Source organism: Hibiscus syriacus, unplaced genomic scaffold, assembly GCF_006381635.1.
Source record: "Hibiscus syriacus cultivar Baekdansim isolate YM2019G1 unplaced genomic scaffold, ASM638163v2 tig00111644_pilon, whole genome shotgun sequence".
In the NCBI taxonomy this organism is placed as follows: Eukaryota; Viridiplantae; Streptophyta; class Magnoliopsida; order Malvales; family Malvaceae; genus Hibiscus; species Hibiscus syriacus.
In genome coordinates this window covers 941,277-963,775 of record NW_024063144.1, presented here as the reverse complement: position 1 = coordinate 963,775, position 22,499 = coordinate 941,277, and the positions used below count along the sequence as shown (strand labels likewise).

General features: G+C 33.1%; 3 protein-coding genes across 3 annotated transcripts; all 3 read right to left on the bottom strand.

Annotated features, from left to right (window-relative positions):
- Positions 1 to 114: 114 nt before the first annotated feature.
- On the bottom strand, positions 115 to 13,122 carry LOC120166743. The gene is made up of 4 exons (XM_039175956.1): positions 13,119 to 13,122; positions 11,488 to 11,497; positions 4,156 to 4,521; positions 115 to 2,208 (listed from the first exon to the last, which is right to left on the bottom strand). The coding sequence occupies exons 3-4, from the start codon at positions 4,474 to 4,476 to the stop codon at positions 1,546 to 1,548; spliced, it is 984 nt and encodes a 327-aa protein (XP_039031887.1). The 5' UTR covers positions 4,477 to 4,521; positions 11,488 to 11,497; positions 13,119 to 13,122; the 3' UTR covers positions 115 to 1,545.
- On the bottom strand, positions 12,953 to 16,985 carry LOC120166704 (protein CHROMATIN REMODELING 24-like). Its single transcript, XM_039175934.1, has 12 exons — positions 16,848 to 16,985; positions 16,475 to 16,582; positions 16,294 to 16,349; positions 16,134 to 16,224; positions 15,268 to 15,402; positions 15,088 to 15,165; positions 14,186 to 14,386; positions 14,035 to 14,101; positions 13,927 to 13,949; positions 13,301 to 13,381; positions 13,119 to 13,237; positions 12,953 to 12,998 (listed from the first exon to the last, which is right to left on the bottom strand). Exons 1-12 carry the CDS (start codon positions 16,983 to 16,985, stop codon positions 12,953 to 12,955), a joined length of 1,143 nt encoding a protein of 380 aa, XP_039031865.1.
- Positions 16,986 to 17,787: 802 nt separating this feature from the next.
- On the bottom strand, positions 17,788 to 20,542 carry LOC120166728. Its single transcript, XM_039175948.1, has 6 exons — positions 20,348 to 20,542; positions 19,707 to 19,820; positions 18,700 to 18,958; positions 18,437 to 18,551; positions 18,168 to 18,335; positions 17,788 to 18,054 (listed from the first exon to the last, which is right to left on the bottom strand). Exons 1-6 carry the CDS (start codon positions 20,525 to 20,527, stop codon positions 18,018 to 18,020), a joined length of 873 nt encoding a protein of 290 aa, XP_039031879.1. The 5' UTR covers positions 20,528 to 20,542; the 3' UTR covers positions 17,788 to 18,017.
- Between the last annotated feature and the right edge of the window lie 1,957 nt (positions 20,543 to 22,499).

The following is a 22,499-nucleotide window of genomic DNA, read 5'->3' as shown; positions in this document are numbered from 1 at the left end:
TTCAACATGATCTGGGTGCAAAAAGGGAAAGTTGAAAGATGACTTTCCAGCATTTTGTAGATTCTGGTTGTTTTCGAGTTCAACAGGAAAACCGTTTATATTCTGATAGTTTCCGTGTGAAGCCGATACTGCAGGTTGTCGCGAGGTAACTCTTAATGCTTCTGTTCTTGATAAGAAAGGCTCATGGAAGTCAGCTCCATTGTCAAATATAGCATGGGATGTGTGTGGGATGAGCAAAATGGTGTGAGCTTGGACTAGGATCTTGAGCAATTGCAATGCTGCTGCTATTTCGGAATTCCGGATTTGCTTGCCAGTTGAGGCTTGGTTGAAAGAAATTAGATTCAAGAGGCTTCATGAGTACATTGCTGGGAAAGGCCTGCTTTCTCGTTATTTCAAATTGTCGAACAGGCACTTCGTTACGCATTCCTGATGCTGAATCCTGAAGCCATTCTTGCTGAAAATGTTTATTAACACAGGAACTCTGAAGAGCAGTACTTTTAGGAGAATCTGCAAATCCTTGTCTCTCATCGTTACTTTGACAAATTGTAACATCTTTTCCCATCAACCTCATTGTTTGAGTGGCACTATTCAGCAACATCTTCTCTGCAGTTTTGGTTGCATGGCTCATGTCTTTTTCCTTTAGGTTTCGAAACTGGTCATATCGTCCGAATCCACTGGAAGACATGTTCATCGGATTTATGTCCGAATCCACCAAACAGTCAAAGCGGCTGCATCTCCTATCAGAATTTGTAAAGTAGCCTTCTTTTCTATGGTCTTGTAAATCTGCAGCCCCTATTCTTCCCGATAAATGTACGGTAGCATTTTCTTTCATGTGATTCTGCGCAGGAAATAAATAGTTCGGAAGTGTACGTTCAATAAAATGCTTCTCTTTCATGATTGAATGATCATCCGTTCCCCGTGGCAAGAGAAGATTGTTAATGCTATTGGAAGAACCTGGCAAGAGGAGATTGTTAATGCTGTTGGAAGAACCCGGTGTTGGATTTGGTTTCTTCAGCTGGTTGAATCCCCCTTTTCCATTTGAATTGTTCTGCACTAGTTCAACTAGTGAATTTAGAGGCAAGCCAAAAAAATCCTCGTTCCTGCGCTTTTCTCTTAAGGCAACTTCCTTCCATTCATGGTCCGGGAAGGTACACAACCTCCCCCTCAGTTCACTAGGGGTTGGCCGATACACTAGCTGATGAGACAAAGCATGACCAGAAATATTTTGTGAAGTGAATTGTGATGGAAAGTGAGAAGTTCCATTTGCGTTTTTACTCGAAGCAAAACCAGATGATGAAGGAAGCAAAGATGCCCTCGGATTTGCCTTAGAAGAACTTATAACAACTTCCTGGGTGCGATCTCCGAAATAATCAACAAATTGGGAACTGCATTTCAAAGTTGTTGAAACACCGCCACCTACTTGAGAGTTGGCAAATGGATTCGGGATCTCTTTCACTGCAGAGAAGTGTCTAGGAGCCACAGCATACGGAGAGCTAAGAAATGCAGTTTGATTACCTTGGTTAGACATATGCAAATTATCAGAATCTAATACGACTTGACCTGGGCGCAAAGATCGATTTGAAAAATTATTTGCTTTTTCCTGCACCAAGACACCAGGTCCGAGAAATTTTGATATATCAGCATTATAATGCATATCAGGCCACAGTTGCTTCTCCTTTGCATCTTGCACCTTAATCTCATTTTCTGTGCTAAAAAAACATCCTCATCGTCACTTGTGTTTATCTCTATAGTCTGAAATTCTTTATCATCATAATTCTCGTGGCCTTTCTCCAACAGCTCATGTGAATCCGAATCAACATGGCAGATATTTTCCTCGAATGAAGCAACATGTTTCTTATGTGGACCAAGTATGTCATCCTTACCTGAGAAACTGACATGCCTGGCTGAAGGTTGGATGCCACTGGGGCTTGCTAGAGTAGTGGCCCTCGAATTGCATGTTACAGCATTTTGCCCAGAAGTACATTTGGCCGGGTTCTTGAGAATGCCACAAACAGGCGAACATGACTTTTCACACTCTACAATTAGCTGCGATGCTTGAACCACCTTGCTTTTCTTTTTTGCAGACATGCATTTCAGACTTGGTTTCTTTCCAAGGACAGCAATGGCATTCGAGCCCCTATTGCACAGTGTATTTGCTTTTCTCTTGAAATTGACAGGAGTTTGCAGCTTCAGCTTGGTACCATTTTCCTGAGACACGAAAACAGAAGCATCATCAAGCCAAGTATCTATTTCCGAATTTGATCTTCATTCAAATAATATAAATTTGAAGGTACGTACTGCATTCTTAGTAATTCATTTATTTTCTTACTAGTGATTAGTTAACACCAGCATTCTTTTCCTCTTGCGGCCCTATGAGAGTACAGTGTTCGATGGTAACATCATGCATATAACAAAAGAATGCCCTTTAATTGTATCATAGACCAAAAATGCCTAAATGCACTCATTAAAACACTACACTCTACGGAAAAACAATGTAATGCTAGATGAATGATCTCAAACAACCCATTGCACAACGCTTCTGCTAGAAGGAAACAACCCATTTCATTCTTTTCCTCTTCCGCGGATCGTTTTATACTTGGAAGAACATTCTTATTTGTCATAATAATTGCATTTCAACAGTATGTTTCACAAAGACACAAACCTTACAGATAAGTCTGCACAACATCATACACCAGCACAATGCAAGAGTATCTTCATCATCATTTTGATCTTTTTTTTCCCTTTCCGACAGAAGATCTTTCATATGTATTTTGGGAAGTGCAACAGCATAAATGAAATATTACTATTTCCTCATGCTCTAACCAAGATGACTATCAATAACTAGTGTAACTTATAAAACAAGACCGCCCATTTTTTCAGCTATTATCATCATCTACAATGTACATTCTGTCGATATTTTCATCTCAAAAGTATCTTATATAGCCATGTCCCTATACTTTCCATCAACACTTCCTCATCAAGCCAACAGAAAAGGCTTGTGCTCATATCAATATGCGAAAAGCATTTTCCCAATAGTTACAACCTACTAGGAAAAAACAATGAGCAAAAGTCCACGAACGAGGCAAAAAGGGTGACTTCACCCTTAAATCATCAATAAAACCACAACCCGTACCGATTAATCCAACATTTCTACCATTAACACAAAGAAGAGTTCCAAAAAACTACAAGAGACTCATAAAATATGAACGGACTCTATCTCATTACGCAGCTGCTAAGCATCCGATGACATACTCCCAGATCCGCAACAATTCAACTATATCCGCATTTGGCATCATCCATATACTTGCCAACAAACACATAGATTGTATAAACAAAGAATTACCATAGCCAGTTCACATTTCCCTCATAAGATCATGACAACAATTTACAATGCTCCATATCCTATTCAATTTTCCAGTCCGCATTATCATCAATCCTAGCTTACAGATTAAACAGTTCACCTGAAATTATTATTGAAGTCCTTCCCTAGTGTCCATAATCTATAAACCCCAATAATGAGCAACTCCAACAATAGGTTGAAACACTAGACATTAGATCAAAACCAAGACTGGCCCCAATAGCTAAATGATTATCTTTGATATAAAAAAAGAAGGGGAAAAAATATTGCAACAGTAGTTAAAAGAAAACAACAGCATGAGTAATCTAGGATAGATATGCTAAATCTAGGATCTAGGACAAGAAACCTTTAGCAAATGGAAGACATCTCTGCCCCAACCCTTATTGTACAGCTGGAGCACCACAACTCACCTAAGCTCCCATAATAAGCAGCTCAAACCTTCCCAAACATGAAAACTCATCTCTTTCTTTTTACTTTTTTACCCTCTTTATGCTGCTGATGAATATTATTGCACACAACAAGTACAATCGCAAGGTAGCTGTTCAGTGATCTCAGTCCTCGAAATGAAGAGTCTTTAAACAGCTTTATCAGCAGTAATTTTATTGAAATCAGAAATGAAGAACATAGATTTGTACTACACAGTACATGAAGTAGTTCAAATTGCAATTCGTCATGATAAGAACAACAATGAAAAATAATGCTGCAACATCTTAAAAATATACAGATAATGAAATCAAACGACTCAAGATTGTAATAAAGCACATAATAAGCAATATTTTATGATGTAAATAACATACCTTGTTAACAATCATCAGCCCATTTTGCTTGTTATTCTTCTTCTTCTTCTTCTTCAACTTCCTCCTTTTGTTCATCAACTTTTTCACGATTGCCACTTTCTTTTTCTTTGAATCATGATCAACCTTCTGGATCTCAGGAGCCACGGCAAAAATCTCAGTGATGAAACGCTTCTTGGGGGTTCTTGATTTTGTAGGCCTAATTAGCGTCCTCATTTGGCGCCTCTCTTGTCTAGATGCTTGAGCAAGGCAGCTATTAACATGAGCATTCAACGCATTCACTGTTGAAGCAGCAAATGCCCCACAAACTGGACATTCCAACATGTCTGACCTTTCATCGGATTTCTCCCCAACGTGAAAATTTATTTGCTTTTCTTGAAGATTATTCTTTTCCATGCCGCTGCTTTGTAATTCATTTGATTTGAGAAGATCAAGCTCGTCGGACCACCAGCGGAATTTAGTGACTGTAATCGGAGGGAGAAGAGATTCCATGCTTTGTTTGCTTAACTTACCGGTACCATTATCATCGTCATCATCACCCGAAGAAGAAGCTCCAGTGAAGGGCCAGCATTTCACCACGTTGATGCTTCTCATTTTGGAAGCATACTCTCTATGCAAAAAAACAACAGATCAACGAAGTCAAACAACAAGAAGCAAACAAGGAGAAGAAAAACCTTTCTAAAAACCATAAAGTAAACCCAAGGAAACAACTCACCGGATGGAAAATCCTTCAAACACAACCGCCATGCTACTTCTATAAAGAAGTACGAACCCGGAGAGAGAAATCAGGGTCTTAACCAGAAGAAGAAGAAGAAGAAAACAAAGAAAAACAAAGTCCGGGTAGCTAAAATTAGACTAAAAAGGAAAGGAAAACAAAGAAAGAGGAGACCCAGACTCAGATGGAGAAAGAGAAAGATGAGAAATTGTTTTGTTGTAGGTAACCTCTCCATCTATCTTTCAATAATGCTCTCAAAGGTGAGAATAGATGGAGTTACAGAAAGAGAAAGGCTCCACATTTTTCCCGCTCGATGAGAGAGAGAGAGAGAGTTTTGGTCTTGAAAGCTCTCTCCTTTCCCCTTATTTATGACTGACAGCGACGTATGAGACCGCAAGCCAACGCTAAGATGTTTCAGAGAATAACCAATTTCACCTTTCTTTATTCGCTTCTCTCTCTCTCTCTCTCTCTTTCTCGCTCTCTCTCTTCTCTCTCTCTCTCTCTCTTTCTCTCTCTCTCTCTCTCTCTCTCTCTCTTTCTTTCTCTCTCTCTCTTTCTCTCTCCCCCCTTTGGTTTACCATTAGATACAATTTAGAAGTCAGAGCGGTAAACTAATCTAGTTTATGATTGTTAAATTCTATTTGATTCATTAAAATTAAGTTTAATTTATTCAAAAGTTTGTAAGTTGAAAGTTATTAAGTTTAATTCAAATTTGAAATAAAAGATTAAAATTGGTCTTGAAAATTTATAAATATAAAAATTTATTTTTCACTCAAAATCAAATTTTAAATTTTGATTTGAATTCGAATCTTAAATATATAAAAGTATTGCTGTAATTTAAAAAATAATAATTTAATTTAAAATTTATTATTTTAATATATCATTTATTCGAGTTGCTAATAAGATTTTCGAGTCAAATATCAAATAATTCACTTCGACTGGTTAAAAATTCAAATAGTTAAAATTCGAATTAAATTTATTCGATTCTAATATTAAATTTATTTCATTTGAATATGGACTGAATTTTAATTGAATCAATTTGAAATACTTGACCATGCATATCATCTCATTTATAACCCTAAATAGAACACACGGATATTCAAATACATATAAAGATGAAACGTTGTTTTATTTTATACACTTCTTTCCATCGTGTACGCCTAAAGAAAAAGGTTCACTGTAAGAAAAGAAGGTCTGGGTACGCGCTTGTTTACTGTGAGTGGGGAAAAAAGAAAATAATGAAGTGGGGTTGGTTTTTTTAATGATAAATGAGTATTAAATTTGTTGGCTTAGGTTGTTGCCAACGTATGAAGAAGTTGACACCCTCCTCGATACTAGTAAATTGTAGTTGCAGTTGTAGTTGTAGTTATATATGTTGTGAACATTACCACGTGATTTAATTCTTAAAAGTAATTATATTTTTATATTATAAATATGGTTTGCAGTGTTGTGATTTTAAAAAAAGCAATATAATGTAATCGTTACGTTGTGTTGCAGTTGTAATTTAGTACCAAGGCTCTTACATATGCTCCTTTTCACGCTACCCAATTTGTCCCAACTCTTTCCTTCTTTTGCTTCAGCAGCTTCCTTCTTTTCGTTCATACCTTCTAAAGAAACTACTTTGCCTAAAAGTTTGAGTCTTTTTTATATATTTCATGTTGGTTTTATCGTCGATGTTCTAGATTAGTGATTGTATTACTCAATGATGTAATCTCTAAGATGAGTTCCTGTTTGTTCTACCCATCAATCTGACTGTTGTTTGCGCAGTGGCTGAGAGGTTTATGCATCCATGCATGACATATAGCAGAAGGAGAGTGAAATAACATTAACCCACTTGTCCATGCCCATACTTACATGTATGCATGAGTGAAATCCATTGAATTATCTCAGCGGGAAAAAAAGGTTATTCTTTCTAAAAGATTTAAGTTTGAGAAGTTACGTTTACATAATGTGAGCGTTATCAACAGGCTAACAAATACTCTGAACAACAGATACTACTTCGTAATCACTCCAGAGCTCAAACTAAAAAAAATTATATGTTTGTTGTATGTCGAATTAGCTAGGGTGAAGAAATAACTTTCCATTGCACGCATCTGTAGTTGTTGTCCTTGTTCATCTCTGATCGTCGACCATCTCTAGTTTTGGAAAGTGAAGATGTTAGGGTTAATTTGCCTTCAACGGCTACTAGTTTTGGAAAGTGAAGCTGGTTTTGGGTCAATTGTTGCTTTGGAGTAAGCAAAGCTGAAAGCGAGTGGATTTATTGGGGATTAGTGGATCATGTAGCCATTGTTGAAGCTGGTTTGGAGGTTTGAGGATGTTTTTTTTTGAAGTCTAAGCAGCGTGTAGTTGAAAGTTGAAGAATTGTCGGGGAATAGTGTCAACATTATTTTTGTTGTTCAAATGCAACAATGTAGTTGGAAGATGAAAATTTTTGGAGTTGCTACACACTTCATTCGAATGCCTCGTCTTTGTTGAGAAACTGTTTGTCCGCTAAGGTAGCCTGTTTTCAAGGTGAATTGCATAACTCTTTTCAAATTCAAAGATAAGGAAGTTGAAACAGATTCCCAAGTGGCGTTGATATGGTTTGTAACCCGTCTTTGAAGCCTTGGAGTTGGTGAGACACTTTCGATGAGTTTGATAAGCTGTCTCAATATTCCCATGTTGAAGGTCATGTATGTCCCATGGGAAGGAATAGGTTAACGGATCAGTCGGCGAAAGAAGGGAAGTTGTGTGATCAGTAGTGTCGTTGTTGTTCTCGCGCTCGCGTGATTGCCATGAGGAGGATTACTAGTTTTTGTTAGTGTTTTCTGTTGAGCTTTGTTGTTGGGTGATTATGTTTCAAGTTGTGTTCTAGTTCTCTACCCTTGATAGGGTGTACTCTTTTCGATTAAAGATTATGAAGGTTTTTAACGAGGTCAATAAAATATATATATACACATACATATACCAATATCATTTTCAGTGGACTTAAGCCATATATATAGAAGGTTTTTAACGACGTCTATATTTGTGTTATAAAATATATATACATACATATACCAATATCATTTTCAGCGGACTTAAGCCCATATATATAGTATACGAGCATGGATTTAAATTGTGGTTGCTGTCACGTTTTTATTATTTGTGTTTATCAAAATTACGACAATAGCGGGTGATATTGTGGTCATTACGTGTATAGCGATTTTGCAATAGCCAGTGGAGGATCTATAAATTTAAAAATGGTGTTCACAATTTTAATATTATTTTCTTACAAATAATGGCTTTGTAATTTTTTTTTAATTTTTTCTTAACACATTAAACTAAACTTAAACATTTTTTTAAAAAAATATCGGGATACACTTTATCCTTATGGGAATTTAGTGCATGACAATAACAATTCTGGACGACACCTTTATCGCGGTATAATCGTTGTTAATCCAATAACATGCCACTATTTAAATTCATTCACAGGAGTACTAATATATACATATATAATACGTCCAATTTTCTCATACAACATACTATATAAAACTGATTTCTAATTTGGGATACAAAACTAAAGAAAGAAAGTGAATTCCACTTCCCAACTGTAGCAGATTAGAAGTCCAATCAGCAGATATGGAATTTAAGATCAACTTTTATTTTTTTTAAATGAGGTTGAAATGAGTTTAGGTTCAATGATGATATCTGTCGTTCTAGTTGTCTTAATTTATATGGGTCATTGTTCCTAATGATTTACATATAATCATGCAATGCAAACTTAGACTTGACTGAAAACATACTTTATATTCAAGTGGACTACCTTTTCAACTCCATCTGATAATTTCTGACCCTTTAACAAGTAGGTAGAGTTTTGTGTTTCAAATTCAATATAAATTTAGGGTCAATTTGGTATATATTTTTAAAATTGTTGTAGAAACGAATTTTTAATAGTTTTGTATAAAAGTTCAATTTAAAATTTAGTTGTTTGACATTGTTATTTAAAAGTAAGTTTAAAAAGATAAAATGTCAATTATAAAAATTATGTTTTAAATTAAAAATATAACATTTAAACTATATTTACAGTTATATGAATGATATCAATTTAAAATATAATAAATTCAAAAAAAATAATTATTATATATGAATTATATCAATTTAAATTATAATAAAAATATAAATAAAGAAATAATTTACGTAACTCAATATTAATATTTTAATATATTAAAACATAAATATTATTTATTTTTAAATAATTAAAATAAATTATTAAAAGTAATAAATTATTTTTTAAAGATGTTAGTATTAAATTATTAAAACAAAATGTAAATATGTAATTGAGTGGAGCTCATGCATTAGTAAGGGTAAAATTATTATTTAATTCCAAACGTAAAGTTAAAATGAAAAAATTAGAAATCCTTACTTTTGCGGTTGATTTGAAACCATCATTTCCACTGTAATTTTTTTCGTCATTTATCCGTTTAGTATTGATTTTGCGGTCAAAACATGAATTTTTTAGCTCAAAGTACTTTTAAGAAGCATTATCAAACATACCCTTAGTTCGAGTAGAATCTTTATAAATATATTATAGATTAAAATAAAAAGTTAAATTAATTATTCAATTAAACTGTGTATAACTGTAATTCTCTTATATTATTTTTGTTTTAACATTTGTGATTATTACTTTGTATATGTTTTTATTTGTTTAAAATTTTTCACGTAAAATTTATTATATATTTTTATTTTTTTATTGTTTTACAATTTCCTTATTATTATCATATACATATAATATATGATCAATGCATTTTATGAAAATGGTATATAATTATTATGATAATATTATTTTATAAGACGTTTTAATACATAATTTCATATGATTTGTTTTTTTAACAAAGGAAATAATTTTTTTACTTTTTTTTGGTCCAACACGTCTTGATTTATTGCATCACTATCAGCATTATGTTTTTTTTTTTTGGAAGGCACTATCAACATTATAACCCATTCTAAGATACCAAAACCAAAGTCATTTTCAACTGCCAACTGCAAGCCACAGGCCACAGTATAAAGAAAAGAAAAAGTACGAGCAAAATTCCAAATCACAAGTTGGAAGGTATAGTCTCAACATCATATTATTACGAGAAAACCCTAAAAGATCCACGAGAGTACGTCGAAAGATAAATAATTAGTTTTGATAATAAATAAATGTAAATTACACACTTACTAAACTTTATTCTCAATGAAAAGGAGCTAGAGTGATACACGAAGACAATGACAAGTCAAAGAAGAATGGGAAAACGAGAAGTTATGTGTAGAAGAAAATTGTTGCTGCATGGGGAGAATGGTGGCTTTATCATGGATGATAATGATGAATAGTTAGAGAAGAAAGTGAATCGGATGAAGAAGAGGAAGAGTTTAAAATTTATATAATTTAATATTTTTATATGAAATTTAACAATTAAAAATTATTTTAATTTATCCATGTCATAACACCGTTAGGCATTTACGGCGAGTAACAAAAGAAATTCAATATCTAAAGTTCAATGAGCAATTTGAGAAAAAATGAAACTACGGCGAGTGAAATAAGAGAAGTAAAATTCAGTTAGTAAGTGTGTAATTTACCCTAAATTAATAGAATAAAAGAAGGAGGTGTTTGAACTTGAAAGTAGGTGATGAACATTATGTTTGTGAATGTAAATTTCAACCAACTCACTCTGACTTATCATTGATTCCTATGCCTGCATTTTGAGGACACCCGCCACTTGATCAATCATACATGATACATGGGATCAAGAGTGCGAATAGGATAGTCGACTACTAAAATTTTTAAATTAGTATATTTTTATATTTTTTAGTATTTTTCATTGAAAATTTATTTTTATTTCTAAAATTTTAGAAGTTCGTCTCTTAATATAAAATGTTGTGTTCATCTCTTATTATACGTACTTATTATTAAGTCCCGAATTGAATTGGTGTAATATATTATTCTATCGAATATTAGTTTAAATTTTAAAATTTACAAATTAATCAAATATATATTTAATAGAGAACAATTAAAATACTTTTTAAATGATGATTAATATTAGGGTATTTGTATTTAGTCCTTAACCATTTACGTAATTTTATTTTGGTCACTCAACTGGATTTTCAAAATCATATTAAAATTATTTTTTGTCACACTCCGTTTAAAAAATGATTGTTGTTGTCGTAACTTTTTATATTTTTCAATGATAATATGACATTACTTTTGATAATACGTCAAAATCACTATTAAATTTTAATAATAATTGATCAAAACAAATCAAAAATGTAACTTTATGTATGATTTTGGGGAAAACAATAGTTGAATGATCAAAACGGAATTAAAAAAATAGTTAGATGACTAAATATGTATTTTACCCTTAAGATTATTATAAGAGTATTTTGATAAAAAAATATATAAATAAAAAAATATTGTTTATAATTCAAACACGAGACTAATAACGCCAAGGTAATCAAGCCATTGAACTAATGAATCATCCATGCACAAATCAATTAAAGCTAGCCATTTCAGAGGGTAAATCAGTTAAACCTGGCCATTTTTATAAGTTTTGGTGTGATGATGTATGTATATATATATATATCCCATGCATGCATGCATGAGGTCTGAAAGTGATGGAGACCAAAGCACCACTGTAAGCTGACATGGACCCCCATGAGCCCACTTTACCTTTACCATACACTTTCTGCCTTCTTGACAATGACTGGTTTCTATTGTGAATTCAGACTCAATTCGCTTGCTTTTCTCTTATTCTGCCTTCGTTGTTACATGTAACCATGATTTAAATTGAGATTATGATGGTATTTTTGGTCGAATATGTTTATCGTGATTATGATAATAATATGTACTATTACGATTATTATAGATACAATTATAAAATAACGATTTCGATACATTAACCATTATTTTAATAACAAATTGTTATTTAAATCTTATACGTAACTTTTACTTCCATTAATACCGGTTTAGATGAACCACGTGCCCAAGTACAAAAGTATAAATAATACATAATCCGATACCTTGTACTAGAGTCCTAGGCTAGCAAAACTGCTTTTAAAGCTTTCATAGTGGGAGAGACGATGTCTAGCTTCTTAAGGACTATCTTGGTTGAATACTTGATTGTTGATGGTCGGATTTGGGCACGGGTCAAGGCAATGGTGGATCACTGATGTATATGATCTTCAGGGTGGACAATATTTCTGGATCTGTAACATCAAGATCGGTTCACTCTATTAGTACGGAGTGGAGAGTTGTGGTAGCAATAGAGATCGGAGTTGGTCCGATAGGGGTTGGTCGAAACCAATAAATAGTAGAGTCGATCATGGTAGCTCGGTGTCATAATGGTTTGCAAGTTATGTTGTTAGGGGACAACAAGGTCTATTTCAGTTGTGTTAGGAAATGACAGTTTAAGATTGCATTGTCAAGCAATAGCTGAGGAGTGTTAGGTTGACATGGATGGAGCCTTCCTCGAGTATCCTTCGACTCTTTTGTAACACCCTTAAGATGGCTTAGTTGAAAGCGTGATAGAAGCTGTCACCTTAACTAATCAAAACTTAGTCAGAGCCGAATCAAAATTAAATCAAAACAATCTGTATTCCAATAATCATCAAACATCCATTTAAGGATGAAATTGTTAATCATATCAAATATGAGGGTTTTAAGTATCGAAACTCACTCTCTAAGTTTCAAAGATTTGATACCTCAAAACTTTCTAAAGTAGAGTAACAAATATTTATTATTGAGTTTCAAAACTCGATACCCAAAAAATACTTTTTTGGCATTCTTAAGCTACAAGAAAAACCTAAAAGCTGCCTTAATATACAAGTACTCTAATGGACAAATTTTAATATGAAAATAGACTTAACATGCATCAAGATCCCAACATCGAAGTCACCTACAATATATTATCAGTTCATTTTAGATTCATATGTTTCATTTATCACATAAATCTTAAAATTAAAGATCATTCGTAAAGACTTACCAAGCTTGCATGTTATTATCTAATAGTATATATTCTTAAAATTTCAAACATCAAACAGTTGATCTATATCACCACCTACACATAATAAACACACTCTCAACATGCTTCAAACATTAGAATCCTCTACACCATGTTTCTCACCTTGCATAAGACTTTGCATCACAACATAACATAAACATAGAAATTATACTATATTAACATGCTAAGGCACGAAAACACATAATCAAATAGTGATACAAATATATACTGATGAGGGGAAAAAACAAACAAACCTTGGGTTCCAAGCAGGATCAACCACAATGACACGATCTGCTTTTGTAATTGTAAGGCCTAGACCACCAACTTGGGATGTCAGAAGAGATATAGGATCCCCAATACCTTCCTGAAAATCCTGTAAATAAAAATCATGTGAACACTGAGAGATTTTAAATCAATCTAATTTTCAAGAACTTACATTAACAATCTTCACTCCGTCGGTTGCTTTTGTAGTACCATCAATACATAAAAACCTGTAGTTGTTTGATGCTAGAGACTCCTGTGAACAACTAAACATAATCAAAGATTGCATTGGACACTGTAATGAATGAGAAATTCCAAATCCAAAGGACAAAACAATTTGAAGATAAAGTCTTTGATACATAGACGGTAGGATTTTAAAACTCCAAGAGTACGATAAAAGACTACCACGTGCGTATTTCATTTTTCGTTCAACTTTCTTTCTTTTTGCTATACCCTAAAACGTACATGTGACCCTCCTAACCTTGATTGCAGAAACTAAAAAGCTGCAATGGTAATCCATTAGATAATTTCTCATTCAAAGGACTCTTTTAACTTATTTCTCAAGTTTGCAATTTCAAGCATTTAAAACCAAGTCAAAGCCAGTTGTATTTTAAACAACAAATACGGAAAATTCATCATAGAAAAGGAGAAAGGAAAGGATGCAGGGAAAAGGATAAGCAATAAACAAGCAAATATAAAAGTAGCAATACACTGTAGCACCTAGGGGTCAAATTCTAGAAATGGAAAAAGAAAAGTTCATCCATTAAAGTAAAACTTAGTCAAGATTCAAGAAATTCCTACCAATCTGCTCATACTAACTAGGTCTATAAGAATTCAGAAGCTTGAAATATTAGACAGAATGCAGCCTTGAAAGGTAAATGAGCTGGAAAGTCAAGGTCTAAAACAAACCTGAATCAGATTTAGCATTTTGCGAGTCTGAGAAAAGAACATGATGACCCTCTGGAATTAAAGTGTCCTGAAAATAGCACCGAATGTATTAGATTTAAGAAGATAATTTATACCTTGGCATTTATACATAAACAGAGCCTCAGCCTCTTACCAAAAGTGAGAGTCTAAAGGATATTTTGCATGAGAGATTGTCATGGTTATCTTGAAAGCCATTTGTTTCAGCAACATGCATGGCCAATTTTTCAGCGACACTGGCATCTTTTGGATTTAGCATCGATTCCATTCCTTCTAGTACATCCTCAGCAGCTCTCTTTGTCAAGAGAAGTGGATGATCACATATTTTCTTAAGAATCTGTTTCAATAAATGGCCACATGTTCATATTACCTTATAAAAAGTTTTAAAGGAAATAATAGCTAACTACATCAAAACTGTACACACCACCTCACTAACTGTTTCAGCTAGACCACATAAATTAACAGCCAATTATGAAGAAAAACAAATCATAAATAAGTCGAAATATGCAGATATTGCAGATAGACGAAAGAGACAAATTACTTTAGAGAAGATATTTTAATCTTGTCAGAATCTGAGATCTAATAAATTCTAACCACCTACATAACCTAAAATAAATATTCTAGGCAAGCAACTGAAAGTTGATTCCTCCAATTGAAAGCAATGCACAAGAACCATACTCTTTAAAATGGAGATTCGAATTTTTCTTGCACATCTTACACAGATTCAGAGAGGAAAAACAATTCCTTTTGGGTTCCATAAATGACACTTGAACATGTTCTCACAACTAAATTTTCAGTATATCAACAAATAATTATTAAAAATCTGGTGACATCCTTGGGCTTTCTTTGGCCAAATATCCCCGAGACTTCAAAAAAAAAACTGGAAGCGTACTACTCTAGCGGCGATTAACAACCAAAACCTCTGAAAATATTCCTTCTAGCTAAAACCTCAAAATCATAGAGAACATTTGACAGGCATGCACATATGCGCATGAAGAAAAAACTAAACATTAATAAACTTGAACAGAAAAATGATACCGTCAATGCAGCTAGAGTTGAGCCATCAAAAGCTGAAAGAACTATCTCACTTTTCAAAAAAGCCTCGTACAGTCGTCGCTAAATGGAAGATGTGAATAACCGTGAGTGGTAATGCTAATAATAATCCACACAAATAAGAGTAACATTCAGAAAAATAATGCTAAGTTCATGAATTTGAACCTGGCAACCAGTCAACTTTAACCATACAATGATCTCATTTTTCTTGGAAAGCTTGGCAGTTGAGTCATTATCTTCACCAAATACCTCTTTCTTTAACCGGCGTAAAAAGTAAGGTTGAATACGTTCTCTGAGCTCCTACATAGAGGGCAAGGGCAAAAAGATCAAAAATGTGTTCTTTCATTTCAAGAAACTTTCAATGGCCATAACATAGATAAGAAAAAAAAAAGAAATAGGCAGCATAATGGATCCAAAACATGGACATTAATAAAATATTATGTAGGATAGATAGTAAAACATATATAATTAAACATTAAAATATAAAAAATAGGCTTCCCTAAAATGCAAATTTTCACTAATAAATTTCACCGGAATGCATTTACTTATAACTTCAAAACCCTCAGCATTTATATGCTTTCAGGTTTTACCAAGACCTTACATGATGAACTTGAATACATGACTCTATACTTTTGTTCAGAGCATTAAACATTGACATATGATAGTTCCTTTTAAATCAACTTTTTACAAAGTCAGTCATGAGATACTGGATGCAGCAAAGATTGATGTGTACTAAGTCTAAAACAAATTAAAATAACTATAACCATGGATGGCCATGATCTAGATAGATTATAGATTGAATACTTTATAAAACTTGAAAAGCAATTTGAGATTAAAATGAAACTTTTACAGAGTAATCCTGTGAGAGTGGAGGTGGAAAAGATTGATGTGTAACAATGTCAATGAATGGTAAGGAATATAAAGATAGATGACAATAGTTTCTGCAACACTGGGTCTTCACAGAGCAATTCGACTTTAACATCAGAATAACTAAAGGATGCCCAACATTGAGCCATCAAAGCTATCAATACCTTTGCAACTGTTGAGCCAATACGCTTTTCTCTCTCAGTTGCATTTTTGTCGTTTCCATGTAAAATAGCATGCTCGTATCTTTCCTTAAACCTGAAAAATATCAAAGACTCTGACATGATACAGAAACATAAAAAACTCTGGTGGAACAAAAACAATTACCATTTATTATCACCAAGTAGCTTAGGATAACAGAAGTTGAACAAGGCCCACAGTTCCTAATACAAAGCAATAAGGCAAAAACTAAGTAGAACATAGTAATTTAAAGTTACTTCCAACATAAAACAAAATACAGTACATCTATGAAGTCAAAGAAAAATGAAGATAAAGTAAAAGATACTACCTTTAGATTGTTCTGAATTGGTGTGCCACTTATGATTATCCAATGAGCACTTGGTATATCAAGCAAACTTTTTGGCCTTTGTGTGCTAGGATTTTTTATAAGATGGCCCTGGAACAGTAAGCAGAAAGAAAGTCAAGGAACATTAAGCACTCGAAAGAAACATAATACATTCAAAAGGAAACAAGCTTCTAAGAAACTACAAACTGAAAGAGATATGTTAGTGAGTGCATCCTAATGCTGTCATCATCAGCAGGCAACCATTAGCAGAAAAAAACACATGCCAAAATTTTAAAAACAAACCCCTAAACCCACGCCGATCACCGCCGTCGCTTGTCTGCTCCTGTCATCGTCCAGCCCAATCGAAGCGTCTCGCCGTCATGATCAAAACACCCAAAACAATTCGTGGATAGCCGTCGCCGTCCGCTGGAATCGTTTCGTCAAAAACCCACCCCGACGCCTCGGATTTTGGACGATTCCGGCCGCCTATGACCTCCGTTCGCCTAACCGCCATTATATTTAGCTTTCTCGTCTCCGTCCGCTCAAAACCCAACCGGTGAGTTACGTCGTAGTCGCAGTCTGCCGCCGTGGGTAAGTTTCGGAGCAAGGATTTGAGTTTTTTTTATAATTTAAAATAAATAAGGTTTTTTTATACATATAATAATATTTTTAATATTTACTTTTAAAAATAAATTTTTAAAATTATCAGATTGTGACATGTGTCACTTAACGGTGAATATTAACAGTCCGTCACGACTTGATCCATTTTGAGTTACGAAATGTAATGTTAGACACCAAATTAAAACGAAAAAAAACCTTAAACATTGAACTGAAAAAACAGACATACGTTGATCCCTTTTTATATATTAAATCCTTATATATAATTAAAAGGTTGATCATTGGTCTTTAACGATATGACACCATAGACTAATAATTAAATAGTGGCAGATCTACTTTTATGTTTAGAGTGAGTACTAAAATTCAATTTTTTTAATTAGTTATATATTCTGTAAGTAGGGTCTAATCTGAATTTTATCTACGCCTTTTGTATTGTCTGCCTTCAAAAATAAAAATATTTATGAATCTGCTATGAGTTATTGTACTCCAATTTATACATGTATTTTCAGTCTTTCCACTAACCTGTATACTCTCTCGAGGAATGTATATACTGCTATGATGCATCATCCATACCACAAATTTAGTATAGTTAAACAATTCAATGTATTGTTACCATAGATACAAAATAATACGCATAACATGATTATATGTAGAGAGATTCTGATGAACATTAACATACCTGTCATAGAATATATAGCTCATAATGCTGTTATATTTTCTGTAAAACATTCTTGTTGCATCAATACACATCCTTGCATTAGGACATCTTTGAGTAACAAAATCCTTACTAACAATTTAATAACAACAGATGGATGCTCGGTAGGCATCGAGCATCAATGGCTAGCTCCTTTTATATCAATATAGTACATAAGCTGGTGTAAAATCTGTAAGGTGTTCGATAGTCTCCACGTATGTGACCGGTTTGATCTCAAAGTTTAGGAATAACGATGCGTAAAATTCCGTCCCTGCATCAGAAGAAGCAATGAAGCCATCTGCATGAGTATCTTTTGGCAATGTATATTCAAAGCATAAGCATGTGGCTGAGAAGAAATCAAGATATATGGCGCCTAGAACTTACAGAAACTCAGCCGAAACGCTGTCCCTGTTCGCATTAGCGGGAAGTGACCACACAACCTGATAAGGCCCTTGTGATATCTCCCTCTTGTGATATGCAGTGATCGAGTCGTTAGATCCATCAGCAGCTAGTTTCCAACAATGGCTAGAGCGTTCACCTGTCACCGTTAACCTGTCAGGAAAACAGTACTCTTATCACAATGGCTAAGAGCGTTCTCCAGTCACATACGAAATGAAAGACCTTAGAATAGTCTAAAAATGTATTAGTCTTACTTGAGGTCATCAACCTCCACTCTAATGTCACCGATGCCAACACCCGGAATTTCAACCATGATCACATAATCGAGCCCGGATTCTGCAACATCCATCCTAGGGAACCATTCAGTGCCTGCATCAAATATAAAAACGAAAACGAATTATCGGCTTCCTGCAAAACTTAACATTAAGAATTATATACTCAAATCAACAAGTTAAAGACCAAATGTATAGAAACAACTGCATCAAGATCATCCTGTTCAGAAACCAAAATTAGTTACCATTAGATCTTGACCAACATGTTTTCTTCACAGATTGTACCGGCATCTCTTCACTCGTACTTTTATTTGGTCTAGCAAACATAGGAGGGTCAGGCATGGGTAATCTCCAATCGAGACTCAGAGGTCGAATTGCCGTCAAACTCGAGAAGCTCGGATCCATCGTCTTAGGTCTGGAAAACAACGGTCCTTCAGAAGCACCAGAACTCTCCGAAGGAGAGCAAGAGGATCTGGAGGGTGCAGCAGGCTGAGGAACACTTCTCTGGGGCAAACCATCGTAGAATTGTTTAATCAGATACAACATAGAACCAAAAGTTTGTGTTTGACTGCAAAGGAAAGCAAAGCAGGGATGGACGGAGGGGCCGTCAGCCGGAGGTTGTACCTTGAAAATTTCGAATTCTAGTATAATTGAGGTGTTTTCATTATATTTTATAGAGTTAATCTCATCACACGTCATCAAATTATGATTTTTATTCTAAATTAGTCATTAAACTATTAAATGTTCCAATTGTATCCCAAACTATGATTATTATTCTAAATTAGTCCTCAAACTTTTTCATATTTTATTTTCATCCTCAAACTATAACTTCATTTTAAATTAGTCCTCGAACATTTTAAACATTTCAATTTCATCCCAAACTATATTTATATACTAATCACATCCTTTGTAAATAAAATCGTTAGACCAAGTTATATTATTATATGTTTGAAAAAAAAAATCGATTTTAAACTATGCTTGAAACTAATTACATATTTGAATGACTTGGGGTGAATTTGAAAGATTCAAAAGTTTGGAAACTAATTTAGAATGAGGGTCATAGTTTGAGGGTGAAATTAAAATGTTCAAAAGTTTAAGAACTAATTTAGAATGAAAGTCATTGTTTGAGCATAAAATTGGTTGAGGATCATAATTTGGTAACGTACGAATGCAATTAATTATAATTTATATTGACAATTACTTTTTATATTTAAAATTTTATATGTTGATTCCTAACATATTTATCAATTACCTCTGCTCTTGAAACTTGTCTCATGAAACAAGCTTGATATGCTGACCCTTGGCGTGAAAAATACGGTCTATTATCACATCTACGGACCGCACAGTTCAAACTCCCACTGCAGTTCTGCGATGCGAAATCCAGGAAAATTGAATTAACTTTGTACGAGCAATCAACTGGAAGAATTAAAAGGCAGAAACACGATTGGGGAACCTACATGCTTAATGCTGAATTTCAACCTTTCGCTTTGTAAACTAACTCGTAATTTTATAAATTAGACTCAATTCGGAAAAAAAAATTCAATTCGAGTCGAGTTATAAGATAAAATTCGAATAGCTCAAAAATTTTAATAATTAATAGATTGATTTTAAGGTTTAAGTTGAATTCTTCGATTTTATATGATATATATATATTATCACATACTAACAAATTCGATTTAAAAAAATAAAATAAAATTTAAGTTATAGAATAAGACTCGTTAAACTAAATAAGTAAAAAAAAAGTTAAACTTGAAACCCTCACCCCTAACCAAGGTTAATTCTTTGAAAATGAAGAGCAGTAAATAGCAACAACCCAAATAAGCTTTTTTCCAGCTTCGATGAGTTTACTGCAATATTATCTGGGGAAAGATGGAGAAAATAAAAGAGTATTACCATGGGGAGAAGGTGAGCAACAGATGAAACATCGTCATTGGGTGAAAAATGGGCTGCAATATTGCTGATTCTGCGTCTTGCTGCTTCGTTTTCCATTTTGGGTTTTCCTAAAAGACGGATGGCTTTGCATATTCCATCAATTTCAAGTCTTTTAAGCTCGGCTTCTGTGCTTGAGTCCATAAAAAAAAATCTGGGTTTCAGATATTTTCTTCTTCTTGTGGTAGGACATTACACTGGCACGTCAAAATATCCAACAAAAAGGGGGCGACACACCTTAGCAAAATATTTCAGTTTTTTTTTTTTTGGATTTTTTTATAATCACTCGTCTTTAATTTTGATACAAACCAAATCACCTCGGCATTAAATAAATTATTATTATTTTTAAAAGTTTTGAATTTAAGTAAAGTATTTTAAAAATATTTAAACGTTTATTATTAAATAATTAAAAATATCTTAATTAAATATTATCTTATAATCGTTATAAATTAATTTAATTTTTTATATACTTGTGGATTTAAATCAATATTATAAAGACTAATTTTAAAACAAGATGTGAATTTTCGATTAAAGCATTACATGATTGAATAATAGAGAATGTCAACTTTTACATTCAAAAAGGAAAGTGGGCTCATCCTTGAAAATTAAAACCTTTTTTTATTGAAAAAAATGACTGTCCCTTTTTCCCATATGTATGGGGTAAGGAGAGGTAAGATAGTAGGCTACCCCCAACACCAGGTTGAGAGCAGCTTCCGTAAGAGACCTCCGAATTATGAAATGCCCTCCGTAGGACTCGATCCCACGACCTCAAGGTTAAGAACCTTGTGCTCTACCAACTGAGCTGGATGGTCATTTTAAGGTAAGGTACATAAATGACCCTTCGGTTATGAGGATGTTGTTTTGTTGTGTTTTTCAATTATTAAAAATTATAAAATGATCCATCGATTATAAGATTGTTTTGATGAGTCCATTGACTATTAAAAGTTTGAAAATGTTCACTCTATTATTTATATGTTTCAAACTCACCTCTTTTTCTGTTAAAAAATTGACGGTCGTTTGAGCTGGACATTAACATGTTAATTGAGATATGATAGTCTTTTAATATTTTGATATTAGATTTTATCATATCTCAGTCAACAAGTTAACATCTAACTCAAACTTTAATTAATTTTTTAACAGAAAATGATGAGTTTGGAACATATAAATAATCGGGCAACCATTTTATAGCTTTTAGTATGCGAGGGACTCAACAAAGCAACACTCTATAGTCGATTGACCGTTTTGTAACTTTTAATAGTCAGAGGACTCAACAAAATATCACCCTATAGTAGGGGGATCATTTGTGTATTTTAGCCTTATTTTAATTATAATTGATATTAAATTATAAGTTTGAGTTTAAATATTATTTCTTTATTTTTTAATAAAAATCGATTAAAAGTATATTAAACCGTAAGTGTTTTACCTCAATTTTCAATTTTTAAAACAGATTATTAATATCTGCTAATTAAAGCTTTCCTAACCATTATTATTGTCCTGAAGTCTTATTCAATCACTTGCACTAATTTTTAGTTGGGTAAATTACATATTTAGTACTTAAATTGTCACTTTTGATCTGTTTTAGTACTTCAATTTTCATTTTTTCAAAATCATACCTGAAGTTTAGTTTTTGTTTCATTTTAGTACCTTTTTAAAATTTAATGTTAATTTTTGAAGAAAAAAGAAGTAAAAGTTTAGGTACTAAAACAGACCAAAATTGATAGTTTAAGTATTAAACGTGATAAGTTTTTAGCAGCGAGGTACTAAAATAAAATAAAAACTAAATTTTAAGTATGATTTTGAAAAAAATAAAAGTTTATAGATACAAAATTGGACCAAAACTAATAATTTAAGTACTAAATGTGTTGTTTACCCTTTATAATATTTTGTTATTTTTACCTCATAAATTCCTTACCTAAGACTTTTCGAATTCTTCCTAACATTTTATACAACCATCTATTTCCTAATATATATATTTTTACCTCATAAGTTCCTTATCTAAAACTTTCCTATTCTTCCTAACTTTCTATATAACCCTTTATTCTCTATTTTTTTAGATCATAATTTTTTTGTCTATAACTTTTATTTCTTAAATTTATTAAATAATCTTAACAATTAA